Source organism: Brachyistius frenatus, unplaced genomic scaffold (genome assembly GCF_029030835.1).
Source record: "Brachyistius frenatus isolate BFR_SWC_R1_liver_20210118 unplaced genomic scaffold, ASM2903083v1 Contig_5, whole genome shotgun sequence".
NCBI classification, from domain to species: domain Eukaryota; kingdom Metazoa; phylum Chordata; class Actinopteri; family Embiotocidae; genus Brachyistius; species Brachyistius frenatus.
This window is the reverse complement of record NW_027210604.1, coordinates 2,077,931-2,091,694: the sequence shown is the minus strand read 5'-3', so window position 1 is coordinate 2,091,694 and position 13,764 is coordinate 2,077,931. Positions and strand designations below refer to the sequence as shown.

The 13,764-nt window shown below is 42.7% G+C and overlaps 1 protein-coding gene and 1 long non-coding RNA gene across 2 annotated transcripts; both read left to right on the top strand.

Moving 5' to 3' along the window:
- The first annotated feature begins 6,027 nt into the window (after positions 1-6,027).
- Positions 6,028-10,281, top strand: nop16 (NOP16 nucleolar protein homolog (yeast)). Its single transcript, XM_069716470.1, has 5 exons — positions 6,028-6,195; positions 6,600-6,708; positions 8,013-8,079; positions 8,629-8,735; positions 9,668-10,281. Exons 1-5 carry the CDS (start codon positions 6,089-6,091, stop codon positions 9,809-9,811), a joined length of 534 nt encoding a protein of 177 aa, XP_069572571.1. The 5' UTR covers positions 6,028-6,088; the 3' UTR covers positions 9,812-10,281.
- A 1,920-nt stretch (positions 10,282-12,201) lies between these two features.
- LOC138631485 (uncharacterized) lies at positions 12,202-13,339 on the top strand. Its single transcript, XR_011311723.1, has 2 exons — positions 12,202-12,933; positions 13,154-13,339. It is a non-coding gene; the product is annotated as an uncharacterized lncRNA (long non-coding RNA).
- Positions 13,340-13,764: the final 425 nt, after the last annotated feature.

Below are 13,764 nucleotides of genomic sequence, written 5' to 3'. Positions count from 1 at the left end.
CTGCACCAGTCCTTCTGTCACGTCCTTGTCTCCTTCTGCCGTGACACCCGGGCCTTTCACATGCTCTTATCCCAACATTGCTATTTCTTTGGTGTCAGACAAGGAGATGAAATCCGCTGCTCCGGCAAAGCCATCATCACTAGCAACAGATTTCATGTCCCCCAAATCACTTCTGTGACTCCCTCTGTGCTCCCAACGAGTCTCTCGTTTCTCCTCATCTCAACCTGTCGTGCCGTAGAGGAGCAGATTTGTTTTCCACGAGACTTCCAAAGAGACAGAAATGAAAAGGTATCGAGCTCACGTGTTTTTCAAGTCTTCTATTATTTTGAGCGTAATATCATTATCAGGCACCAACACAAGCTGCTGCATAACCAAGAAAATGCTGGACGCTTTCAAATGGCTGCAATTTCCAAAGCAATATTTGAAACGAGTGAGATTTTCCTCATTCCCGTCACGTTCGGTGTTACATTAAATTTCACAGCGTGTCACAACGGGAGCTTCTCTTGCAGCAGTGCCTGACAAAGGTGCCGAGCAGTTCATGTTTGATGAAAAATCAAACACTCGACTTTTAAGACTCAACAGTTTCCAGCTGTTTGTAGGCGTGCCGGTAATTTTACTTTTCTATAGCTGAATGTAAAATAAAAGTGCACACCCGCAAACCAAAATTACGCACTGTTTGCAAATTGGCAGTTGATGCACTTAGGAGCATTTTTTTAATGAGTCCACGGCATTTACGCTGCGTCCCATCAATCCCACAAAAATACACTGCGTCACATATAATAGATATAAATATTAGCGGAGCGACTCGACAGCTGGCAGCGATGACGCAGAACGATGAGACGTGTTTAAAAATCACTGTTTGTTTACTGTTTCGGTACAGCCTCAGAAATGAGTCTAAATATCTAAAGGTGCAGAGATTTCAACATGAGTGACCGCTGTTGAGAAGGTTTATTTCTGCATTTGCAAAACGTGGAGTGTTACAAGATTTTTTTTTTTTTTTTTTTTTGCGCTTTGGACGTATGATGGGCCGGGTCACGCCTTCAAACACGACTGTCTGTCGCTGAGCTTAGACCAAAACTAGTTTAGATTATTGGTCGACCAACAGCTGCGATAGTCTTTTAACATTTAACAAGTTCTCCGATCCATACGACTGCACAGGTCGTTTGTTCCTACCCTCAAAAATGACCCACAGGGGTGTGTCCCAAATCGGTACCACCTGTTGGTATCACCACACCCAGCTGGTTGCTGGTTGGTCCGTCCTTTAGAGAGGCGGAGCGAAGCTTCATATGAACTTGTTAGGGTTCGGGAAAGATAACAAGTCCGGCTTAAAATGATGACTGTTCAAGTTACTACTTCCTACCTTCATCATCATGGCAACAGTAAGCGCCGTATTATCAAAAAAACTGTTCCGACTCGCGGTTGGAAACGGGAAGTTATCGACAGTCTCCCGCACCCAACTCGCCTCCTCGAAACGAGGAATATCTCGCGTTGTATTGACATCAATCATCCGAAGTGCGTCACTCGAGGTTGCTGTTGTTTATGCGATACCACAAGAGGTCGCTTAACTTCAAACATAACCGACCCAGTTGTTTGCACAAAAGGCGAAGGGGACGGACTCCTTTATATTAACAGTGTCCGACTTTCACCTTTTTTTTTTTCTGCCGAGTTCAGCCAGACTTAAGGTTTACTTGCGGTCATTAAGACTCGAGAAGCTGGAGGCCGACGGGAGAATCAGCTTCATCACTGCCTTGTTTTGTAGGTGATGATTACAGCAGTGCCTTCAGGCTGATGATTCACAAACATGACATGTTCACACCTTCAGAGAAATATTTCTTGGCCTCGAAGAAACTGAGAAAAATCGATTGCGCAACCGAACACAAGCATCTCAGCGTTCAGACGTGCATTTCACCACGGAGGCAAACACCTTGATGATGAGTATGATTCACCCTGTGAGGTTATATAAAGAGAAATAAAGAAAGAGAGAGAATTAGAGGCCATTCAGTACTGTTTCCACAAGTACGAATGGGCTCTCGAGTATTAAAAGATCTCTGGAGAGAGAACGAGTCAGAACCCTCAACACTTTTCAGTATCCACAGCATGACGTCTTCGCAGCTCATTTTGTTCTCTATTTTTATAACTGACGTCACATTTTGTTCCAATGTCTCCCTGATTTTTTTTTTAAAAAAAAAACATCATCCACCAACCGCTCCACCCGTTGAGCACGTTGTTATCATTTCATCTATTTTTTTTGGGAGAATACGCAGATTCATTTCTCATCAAATTAAAAGGACTTTGACGTCAGTGAAGATGCATTCGTAAAGATACTCAATCAGAAAAAGTCATTGATGTTACTTCTTCTTAAAGGCATTTCTAAAGTCTCCACATCGACGTATGATCAAAAGGCGGAGAATTCACATCTGAATGAACTCTAATGTAATACTGAATTTTTAATCTTTCACTTCGCTGCCTCTTTACTACACGATGTGACGGCCCAGACCGACCAGTCAGGGTTTAAAGTTAGACGTCCTCAATCATTTCACCGAAGTAAAGGACTGTTCTGTACATTTTAACTTTAAACTTGGTCATTATTGGGTCATCGATACCTTTTCTACTTAGTGTGAATGACATAGAGCAAAAAAAAATGTTTTATCGTTTCAAACTTTCTGTTTAAACTTTTCATGCCCGTGGAGGTCAATTGAATTGCAAAGTGTGCGGTGTGAAGCGTTGTCGTTGACGTGGTGCCATTTATTTACTATTTCTATTTATTTACTCAAAAAGGTCACGACAGCGAAATGATGTTTCCTCGGCAAACACAGAACTCCTCCTGCTGCCGCTCGGTGACATTTTTCCACCCCGAGACAGAAGCAGCGGTACAAAAAAAAACAAAAAAAAAAACATTCAAACCTGATTCAACCCTCTGCCATCGAGCCTGGGATGGCATCTGTGAGAGTATGTGTTGCCTGGCAACCTGCTTGGCCTTGTTTACATGTAGTAAAGAGAGAACATCAGCCTGTCGCCACGGCAACGACTGAGCAGTGGCTGCCTCCTCTCTCCCCTGCTGCTCCCCCTCGCCAATTAGACCGACTGCTCGGCGACTGTGGCGCTGCTACGAGGCCCCGCCCACTGTTACATTACCGCTGCACAACAGGAAGTGAATAAAATAAAAAATAAAAAATAAAAAAAAATACATTTTCAACTTGTAAAGGCTTTTTAGTTTCATCACTAATCTTCTGGCAGCGATGACCGGTTGCCAACCGGAAGGATCAAACATCAAGTCTGCAAAAAAGTGATTCCTGATGCTCAAAGACAAAAAGTGGCTTTGCTTTTTCTGATCAAAAAATATAAACAGATGACAGATTCTTTGAATCTATGGATATTTTTGATTTCAACATTTTTTTATCACCAAGAATTTTCTTTTTGCACCAGAGGGTTTTTGTTTTTCACCGTCGCCACTTCACACGGCAACCAAACGCGATGTCCCTCACCCGTTCGTGATCTGCTGTCCTCAAAGCCTCAATTTCGTATTTTTGACTGTCGCCATCTTGCTATTTTGGAGCCCAGAAGTGACCATATTTGGTCACTGGCCCACCCATCTATAGTATAGCGGAAACCTGACTGCAGCACAGGCCTGTCAATCAAACAGACCCACCCCCCCAGACATATCTGTCTTTGTCATCTAATTAATGACGGGATTATTTTCAGAAGGACTAATAAGAACCAGTGACTTTAGCTAATGACACCATAATGACTTTATTAAACAAAAGGTGTTGACTTTGTATTTCACGAGAAAAGTTGAATGGGCGGCCCCTAGTGGCCATCAGTGGTATTGCAGTTTAGGGCACTTCCTAAATTCCTAAAATGACCTGAAGCTCCTGACTTGTGTCTGCAGGACTTTATGTTGCACCGCTGCCTTTTAACTTCTTTCTACCGGTAAACCTAAAAACTGAGACGTCTTCAGATCAGCATGGCCGCTGCCTCGTTTCGTCTCGTTATGAGCCGACACCGCTGTGATAATAAACTTAGTATTATGGATTTTTTTATTTTATTTTTTTTGGGGGGGGGGACCAGTATTTGGACAGAAAAACAAGCTTTTTCAAAGGCAGCGCTGCGGGAGAAGAAGATTGACGATGGAAATAAATTGCCGCAGCCTTAATTATCATCACAAAACAGTTTACCGCAGCAGGCAGGCAAACGTTGCTCATGTGGAGCATTTAATAACAAAAGAGCTCCGCAGAAAGAAGAGACAATAAGAGAGAAGACAATATATGAAAACAAGCAGGAAGTGAGAAACCTGTCATAAAAACAAAGGAAACGTTTTGGGTTTTTTTGGAACGATTTTAATGCAAATGTTCAAATCTTTAATCCTTAAAAAAAAAAAAAAAAAAAAAGACCTCTGGAGAGAGAAACCATCTCCTCCAGATGTAGCTGCTGAGTTTTTTTTAAGTGTCCAAATGTTTCACATTCCTGAATCGATTGTCGTGAAGTCAGTGGAGCTGCTGCTGTTTTACCCGAAAGCTCTGAGAAAAACTGTGACAACCGGAGAAAGCAGTTCTGCAGCAGGGTGAAGGGCAGCTGGCTTGTTTTCACATTTAACGCGTGAAATAGGTTTGTTTTTTTTTCGTTTTAAAGGCGACATCCAACTAATTCAGGTGTTGATCAGAGGATAAGTTCTTCTTTTAGCATTTAATAATCGTGACCAAATGTTAAATACATAAATGTGGATTTGCTAAAAAAAAAAAAAAAAAAAAAAAAAAAAAAAAAATCCTCCACAGTGTGGAAAGCACTTAAAAATGAACTCTGACTCCGCAGCAAATGTAGAAGAAAAGTTCAGCAAACCCTGAAAATGATTTAATTGAACCTCTTTGTTTGTACTCTTTAGCTGTTGTTGTTGTTGTTTTTTTTAATTTAAACTTTGGTTTGGTATATATTGACATCCATTTGTGAAATATATATATCCTATTGCATTTTAGGAGGTGTGACCCTGATGCAGCTGAGACTGCCATCTTTCTGTACTGTTTTTTTGTTGTTGTCTGTTTGAAATAAATAAATACAGACTATTTTACTTGTTTAAGGTTTAGGATTAACAACCGTAGCTGGAAAGGGTTTGAGGGAGAGGCTGCACTTATTTAAGTTGGTTCTTGTTTCAGGGCGGTGATGTAGAAAACACTCCTTCATGTTTGTGTGACCAAGGAAAGATTTTTTTTACATTTATTTGGAGGTTTTCATGGAGTGTTACAATAACCCCCTCCGTCCCCCTGCTGGTCATGATGTGAACTTCATCCTCGACTCATGAAGTCTTAAAACCAAAATCCTCTGAGCCTTTGTGGGTCTGAGTGGCTTCCTTTCTATTTGTTGATTTAAACCAGCTCATTAAGCTTCTCTGTTTGTCGATTACGTTTTTGTTGTTGTTGTTGTTGTTGTTGTTGTTGTTTTGTAATGAACGGAATGTTTTTGCTGCAACTACTTAACTCTGAATTTGTTGGGACCTCATATGAGGCCTTTTTTTTTTTTTTGAAGTAGAAAGGTGGAAAGCTTGTGATGTACTTTTTGACCGAGAGTGACCTCTAGAGGTTTAAATCAGGAGCTGCAGGTGTTGACTGTGTGTTTCTGTGTGTTTCAGCATTTGATGTTTGTTACTGTATGATTTTTCCTCAACAGATGTTATCACTAATGACGCGCTAATTTCTCGCCTATTATTGTGACATACTTGATACGTTCTTATAGATTAAAAAAAAAACATCGTATTTTCTCTATTTCCATGTTGATTTGGTGCCTATTTGTGTTTATGTCAGTTTATGTATATCTTGTTTGTATATTTATTTATTAAACCGTTTAGACTTTGTACATTTTGAAAGAATAAGAGGATTTATTTATTTATTTATTTTAATTAGTAAAAAAAAAAAGTGGAATCAGAAAGGAGGGGGGGGGGGAAGGAGGTGGCTTCTAGTCACATGACCGGAAACGAAACACCCACGTGCTTCCTGTTTCTGGTCGGCACGTTGCGTCTCTCCTCTTCCTTCTTTTTTTTTTTGAGCTCTCCATCAAAAACGCACAAAAAAACCCCGAATACAGAGAAAAATCCGCAAACATGCCGAAAGCCAAGAAGTCGAGCAAGAGGCAGAAGTTCGATTACAACAAAGACCGGAAGAAGCTGAAGAAGCAGTTCCTGAAGAAGTGCAAGCCGCGGATTGAGAAGTGAGTCCGGGCCGTCGAGCGCGTTTGCTGTAACGTTAGCTGTCAGTGTACGTGGTGACGTCATGTTTGTTTCAGAAACACGCGTCCTGCACGCGCGGAAGTATTTTCAACTCTTTGCAAAAAAAAAAAGACATAATGTGTATAATTTTTTTGTAGATCTCGTATGTTCTCGCATCTTTGTTCTTCACTGTCAAAATAATACACGATGTGTCTTTTTACTGCGTGCTGGCAAACGTGTTCTTTTATATATATATAAAAAAAATAATAATTAAAATCAAAATAGTTGATACTTCTTATCTAAAAGGAAGTTTTTAAGTTAAGTTCAATAGGAGTCGAGGTGGTGACCAAACCACACTTTCAGTGTCTTGTTTATTTATGTTATTTTAATGACGTCATCTTCTCAGTGAACAGATTCGAAACGCGTGGGACGAGAGGAAGTCCATGGCCAGGAACCTGCAGGAGATGGGTTTGGCTCTGGACCCCAACCGCACGCTGCCCATAAAGAAGCACAAGGTAAGTAAGTGGCTGCTCCGGGTTTAATTTTGCCCAAACACACACACACACACACACACTTCACACATTTAGACGAAGGCAGCGTCCTAAATTCACAGCAGCGTCTTAATCCTGAAACGATTCAGATTCAATTTTATTTCAGTTTCCAATTTTTTTTTTTTTTTTGTTGCATCTCGCTTCGACGAGCTGTAATCAGATTTGACTTTTACCGCCGATTCATCGGAATCAACAGGACTGAGCGGTTGTTGTAATTTGTTGTTTTAATTTATTTTTTAAGTTCAAAAGTAAGAAAGAATAGTTTTCACTCTCGGAAACACGCCGCAGAATTTTTTTTTATTCTATTGACTTACGTGGCTGGACACAGACAAAGACGTTTAAGGGTGGGGAGGGGGGGGAAAGAAAAACACGTTACACCTCGGGTGTTTCCACTTGCCCGGTGTAAACAGTCCAGACGACACTGACGTTAAGATGGAGACCAACTTGTGGAAAAACCTCGACAAGTGTAGAAATAGAAAAACAGTTTAAGAAGCAGGGAAAACCTGCCGTTTGGAGGGATTTAGTGGCTGTTTATATGCAAGATGGGTCACGGGTTTTCTAATACACGTCAAGTTCTATATAATAGATGTTTATAGGACTATTGTGTTATTAATAACGGTGCTATAATTGCTTTATTATCAATAAAGGTTACAAAACAAATGCAGCTCTTGGAGAAACCTGATCACATCCTGCAGTTTTTGGTTTGTGCCAGGAGGGGGCGACAGAGAGTCGAGACGGATGCTCGAAACCGCTTCGTCTCGCGTCAAACTGGTTTCCTTTCCCCCCGGGTTGACTTGTCTTGACGTCAGAGAAGCAACTAAAAGTTGTTTTTCATTTTCTGCTTTTCAACCTACCCGTGTTTAACCACTCTCTGCAGCTGTAAGTCTCTTCTTCACCCCGAGGGGTAATCGGCGATCGTCCTGTCCTCCGCGGCTGCGGCTTGTTTTCCAGGAGCCCCTGACAGCGTTTCATTTCATTAACTTGTGACAGAGCGCGCCACATAAATGATTCATTTCTTCTGGGCTCCGGAGGGAGGACACTGAAACTCTCTCATCTCCCGAAACGACCGATGAACCCTCGCCTCCCCCTCCCTCGCCTCCCCGGCACTTCGTTTTACACCCGTCATGCCACATTAAAGGAGAAGACGGACGATCTGTTGATCCTCCTCAGACCCGATCGATTAACCACGAATCCCCCGCGAACGACCGCGTTTGTTCCTCACTCCCTTTTTTTTTGTTGTTTTTGTTTTTTGACATTTTTATTCACAGCTCCTCGGTAAAGACAGAGAGGCCAAAGCTCCCGTCGCCATCGTCACCAAACCCTACGTCCTCGACCGTAAGTCATCCTGTAAATTCTTGTTTGCTTTCCTCTTCTTTCTTTTTTTTTTTTTTTATTCCTCGGGATGTTCGCAAAAGTGGTAGAAAACAGCCGCGAGCTGAAACGGCGCACGGGCTCGATCATTTCTGTGTTCGCTGTCAGACCGAAAACAAATATGTAAAATTATTCATGGAGGGAGCCGCTGCATTAATGTCTGTTTGTGCTCGTCTAGATATTTGTGTCACCTCAATACTTTCTGACTTCCCCTACTCTCTCTTTTGGCTTTAAGCAAACTGGTCCCTCCCGGAGGTCTTTTAAAGCGCCTTCAATAAAATACAAACAAAAGGTTCTGAGATTGTTGCACACAACTGGATTGAAAACGAGTTCGTTTCAGGTTAAATGTCTGAAGTGAAGCTTTTTCTCTCTGTGTGTGTGTGTGTGTGTGTGTTTCACACCACTGAATTAGACCTTCTTTTGTGTTGTTGGGCGAAGAAACTACAGAATACGAGAATTCAAATGGAAAATTAGAAGTGTGTTGTTGTTTTTGTTGTTGTTGGTTTTAAACAGAGATGGAGGAGGAAGCCAGCCTCCCGGAGAAAGACTGCAAGACGTTATCATCCGACTTGATCGAGTACGTTCAGTACATGATCCGGGAACACAAAGACGACTGCAAGGTGAGATTTTAAAAAAACCGCGGCGGCTCGAAACGGACCCCGGGGGTCCTTGAAACGATTCGCTGATAAAACGCCGAAACTCGTCGCACTTCCTCACGAAAGGGGGATCGCTTCCCTCGGTTCTGCACACGTCGCGGTGCTTCCGACGGTTCACGCGCAACAGGGACCGCCGGGGAACTTTCGACGGACCCCGCGTCACCTGTTAAACATTCTCCGGCTCCCCGATGGCGCATTCAGGGACATCCGCGATGCGAGGGAGGGAGGGACGGACGCGTTCTCGGCGTCCCCTGCTGAACGCGTCCCGCCGCCGCGGAGGAAACTGCAATCGTCTCCCGAGTGTTTTTACCCTGAACGAAAACTCGGCCCTCTGTCGGGTTTCTTTTGAAGAGTTTGGAACAAAGGTTTGACTCCAGATTGAAGGGACACGCGTAACTGTTTTATCAAAAAATTTTTTTTTATTGCTCAGCGCGACGAGTGGCAGAAATTTAAATTGGCTTTTTATTAGAAAAGAGCCTCGTTCAAATGGATTTTCAACAGTTGCCTTGAATGGGACCGTGAGCTCTGCCCAAGTCTGAATCCGTCAATAAGAGAGGACGTTGCGTGAGTGCGGGTACATTTTTTATTATTTTTTTTAATACAATGACAAAAGCCTTCAACAGAAAAAGAAAACATCCTTGACTTTAACCGCCTGGAAAATTTCATTTCATATCGTTTGGTGATCCGACACGGTGCGAATAAGCAGGTGTTCTAAAACTCGAGGATTTTCACGGCGGTTCAGACCTGAAGGAGTTGAGATTTAGCATTTTTTTTTTTTTTAGCTTCCTGTCGGGCTGCTTACGGCGAACCGGAATCGGTCGCTCTCTTTTGCTTTCGACCGACCCTGAGCAAGACCTGTTCGTGTCTGTCCCCCCCCCTCTTCCTCCTCCCTGCAGGCGATGGCCAGAGACGAGAAGAACTACTACCAGGACACGCCCAAGCAGATCAGGAGGAAAATCAACGAGTACAAGCGCTGCCACCGGCAGCACTACGACGCCTTCATGGGCTCGCTCGCCGCTCCGCAGCCGGCGGTCCAGTAGGAGGATCGTCGGCCCGGTTAAAAAAAAAAAAAAAAAAAAAAGTGACTCTCGGACGTTAAGACTGTTGACAGAAGTCCAAGTGTTCGGACAGCAGACGATAATAAGAGCCGTCCGGGAGCACCGAGGGGGACCGGCACCGTCTGCGTGTCGCGTTTGGGGACGTTTTATCCTCTTTTCTTTCTAAACCATTTTGTTACAGGAATATTTGTTCTGAAAGTCGGAACGTGACCCAGACGTGGTTTTAAAAGCGTCGTTTCAGCCCCTCGGAGCTCATTTGGCAGCCGTCTTGTTGTTGTTGTTGTTGTTTTTCTTTTTCTTTCCCCCTCTCCAGGATGAAAAGTATTTCCACATTTCCTGCATCATCACCACACGGTTACACTGTTTGAACCCCCCCCCCCCCCCCAAAAAAAAAAAAAAAAAACAGATTTGTTCTGGAATAAAACAGGAAATAAATAAGATGTATAGATCAACTAATCAGCGATCGCCCTCCAGGCGTCTTTTGGGTTTTTAAAGCCTCTGGAATTTGTGTGTTTTAGGAGCATGTGAGACAGACCGCCGCAAAAGAACACCCGCTTCATATCCAGAAATTAAACCAAAAAAAGTTATTAATGATCGATTTAGTACCCGAATCCGACACAGAACGATGGAACTCAACATGAACTGATTGGGCTGGTTGTTTTTTTCTGGACGTGAATTGGGTGTAAAATAAAATAATGTTCAGGTAGAGAAATAATAACAGCCCAGTGCTGATCTCGATCCAGAGCCTCGAAGACGCCGAACACCATCACGACTTAATTATTGCCTTAAATCGTGACATTATCCAGCTTTGTGAGCTTTGTTTTGAAAACATGTTTGAATTTGTAGGGAAAAAAAACCCTGTTAATAACCCGGTTTGTCCCAATAAATTCTGACCTACGGGATGAGAATAACATCTTCAAGATGTTTGTTTTTTACTCCTTCATTAAGATAACAGAATGAAAATGTTGTACTTTTAAGTTTTTAAGACGGGAAGATGGTCGCGGTCTCGCATAACCTTTCAGAAGTTGAACCGGGCCGAGATGTATATTTTTTTTCCATCAGTAAAAATGTGCTTTAGTGCGATGACGTTTATCATGCTGAAGTTTTCCCCCCCAAAAAAAGAAAATGCTTCAGCGTCTGTGAACGACGTGAAGGAGGGCAATCCAATCCGTGCCGAGACAAACCGAGGGGACGGTGAAGACGATTGACCGCGAAGACGAACGGCGAAGTTCTCCGAAAATAACAGATTAGCACCGTGGCGCCTTTTTTTTTCTTCTTCTTTTTTTTCCCCCGAAGTAAACAAATGCGAGCGCGAGATCATGGAGGAGAGAGAAAATGAAGGTTTGAATGATCTTGTCTGTGCCCGTCAAGTGTTTTCCTGTTATCGTCGGCGAGTCCCGTAAAGAGACCGCCACGTACGCTTTTGTGCTTTCAGAGCAGTTTTAAATCGGGACGCTCCGCTACCGTTGGGTCCAAACGGGGACAACGTTGGCAGCGGTTGCTTTTAAGGCCTCCGGGAGATGCTGCGTTAAATAAAGACGCGCGTCGCTCGAGGAGGAGGATTTCTAATTGAATCTACAACAGTAAAGATGGTAGAAGCGGCTTAAACGATAGAAAACACTCCACAGTTAGACGCTTCGTTATTGTTACGTACGATCTGTTTACTAAAAAAAAAAAAAAAAAAAAAAAAAAAAAAATGCGTTCGTCACCGCCGTCTGTACAACATGTTTGAACACCGAGTGACTTTTTTGTTTTTCCTCGTGTCAGCTGAACCGAGTTCGTTCTCGTGGCTGCAGGGTAACAAAAACAAGAAGCAGCAGCCGTGACTGAAATGTTTTTTTCACACCTCTGTTCTGCTGCGTAACGTTTTATTTTCGGTTAGTTATTCAGAAAGAAAGAAAGAAAAAAAAAACCCCGCTCTAAAACCACAGCTGGGACCGAAACATTGATTAGTCCCGGTCAGGAGACTGATTGGATTTGTTAAAGAACCAACAACCAAGGAAGTCAGTAGGATTCATCCTCAGGGAACGATCGACGTTTATAGAAACGGAGCAAAGTGTTTCCTGGGATGTCGTCATGTCATGCCGCTTACCGTCTTATAACTCCTGAATGTTTGGTACCAAATGTTTATCCACGACGTAACTGAAAACTTCGACCCTTTGTAGTTTGAGTCATCCTCTGCAGATGTTAAATATCTGTTCCAGATTTGGTGGAAATCTCGTCTGAGACTTGTTAAGATATTTTAATCGTAACCAAAACTTTTCGTTGGTTAAAACCAAATGAAAAGTCAGTGGATCCTCGACGTCCGTACAGATTCTGGTGGTTGACCGTCGCTTTAACTGGGCTTCAACTAAAAGGCTTGTTAAAAGCACGGCCGGGAATCGGTCTTTCTCCAGGTGACCTCCCGAGTCTCTGTAATCCCCCGACCCAAATACATAAATCAAGTTTCTAATTTAAGAATCCTGCTTATTGGAGACAGCCGAGTGTGTTAATCCACGTAATCACACTAAATGTACCAAAATTTAGTGGAAATCCAGTCGACAGCTGGACCGTTTCATTCACGGCTCCTCGTCTGGGAACCATGGAACTGAAAAGAGAACAACTTTGAGGCTTTGATTTGGTTCATCCTCTGGAGACGTTGAATATCCGTGCCAGGTTTCATGGTAGTAAATCCAAAGGTTGTCAAGATACTTCAGTCAGAACCACGACTGTCACGGGCCGGAGCCAAACGAAAAGTCGAGAGGATCATCAAAGTGGTCGGGATGCGTCCTCTGGGGACCGCGAACGTCACTGCAAATTTATCAGCTCAGATGCTTTTAAAAGGTGAGATGATTGTTTATGACAGTCTCAGAAGTTTTGTCATGTAATATCACATTTTCTTTCTTTCTTTCTTTGTTGTTGTTGTTTCAGATCATCAGCTGCACAACCGTTTGACCTACAATCTGCCGTGTTGACCTTGTCCGCTCCCGTCAATCGTTCACAGCCTCGTTCCGCTCAACAACTCGAAGTTCCTGTCGAGTCACGTGTTCGAGTTCGAATATCGAGAATTGCCCTTCGTCACGTTTAGGAGGAAACTCTTGATCAGCTGAGATCACCGACTACAGGTGTGTGATGTCAAATCGCTTGAAATCTTACGCCACAAAAACACGAATGAGCTTCCCATGAAGCGTGCAAATCTACAAACTTAGTATAAAAGAGTCTGGACAAAGACAATATTACTGTTTGCTTTTAATTGTGAAAAATCTTTTGGTTAACTATTGAATAAACCTATTAAATTTGGTTTCAGACATGTACAGTGATCAGGTTTTTTTGTGTTTTTTCAAGGATCCCGGTACTCAATCTACTCTTTCAGGTCAAAATTCAACCCTACCTACAATATTGATGACATTTGTACGATAAGTGAACCTGTTGTACAATTAACAACTGTAAAACCCCCAAAATGTAATATCTATATTTTGTCATAGTTTTTTTTTTTTTTTTTTTTCCTCAATTAAAGTTAAATGTCATCGAGCTGATTTGGAAATTAGCCTACTTGTTCGGACAGTCGATGAAACGCCGTCCCAGATCTCCAACCTTGGCCGTTAGGACCCTTCAAGCCTTGCAATTTAATCTCGTAATACTCCCTTGTTGTGGCTTTAACGTCTCGTATTTCCAAAATATTAACGTCAGGTGAGAGAATTTTTCTTCACCCACGAGGGACCCTGAAATGTAATCCGCCAACGTGTGAAAATGGGAGTTGGATGGGTTTCACTTAACATCATGAAACTCCCGGCATCGTGACTCATTCATTCGTCTGCTGCGATATCATCCAGCTTTACGAGCTGACCGGCTTTCATTCGGGGCGGTTTGCCCGTCAGTTTTTATGCCAACTGAGTCATAAGTCAAGCCAGAGTGACGCCTCAGCTTAGAAAAAACAAAAACAAGAAGAAGAGACA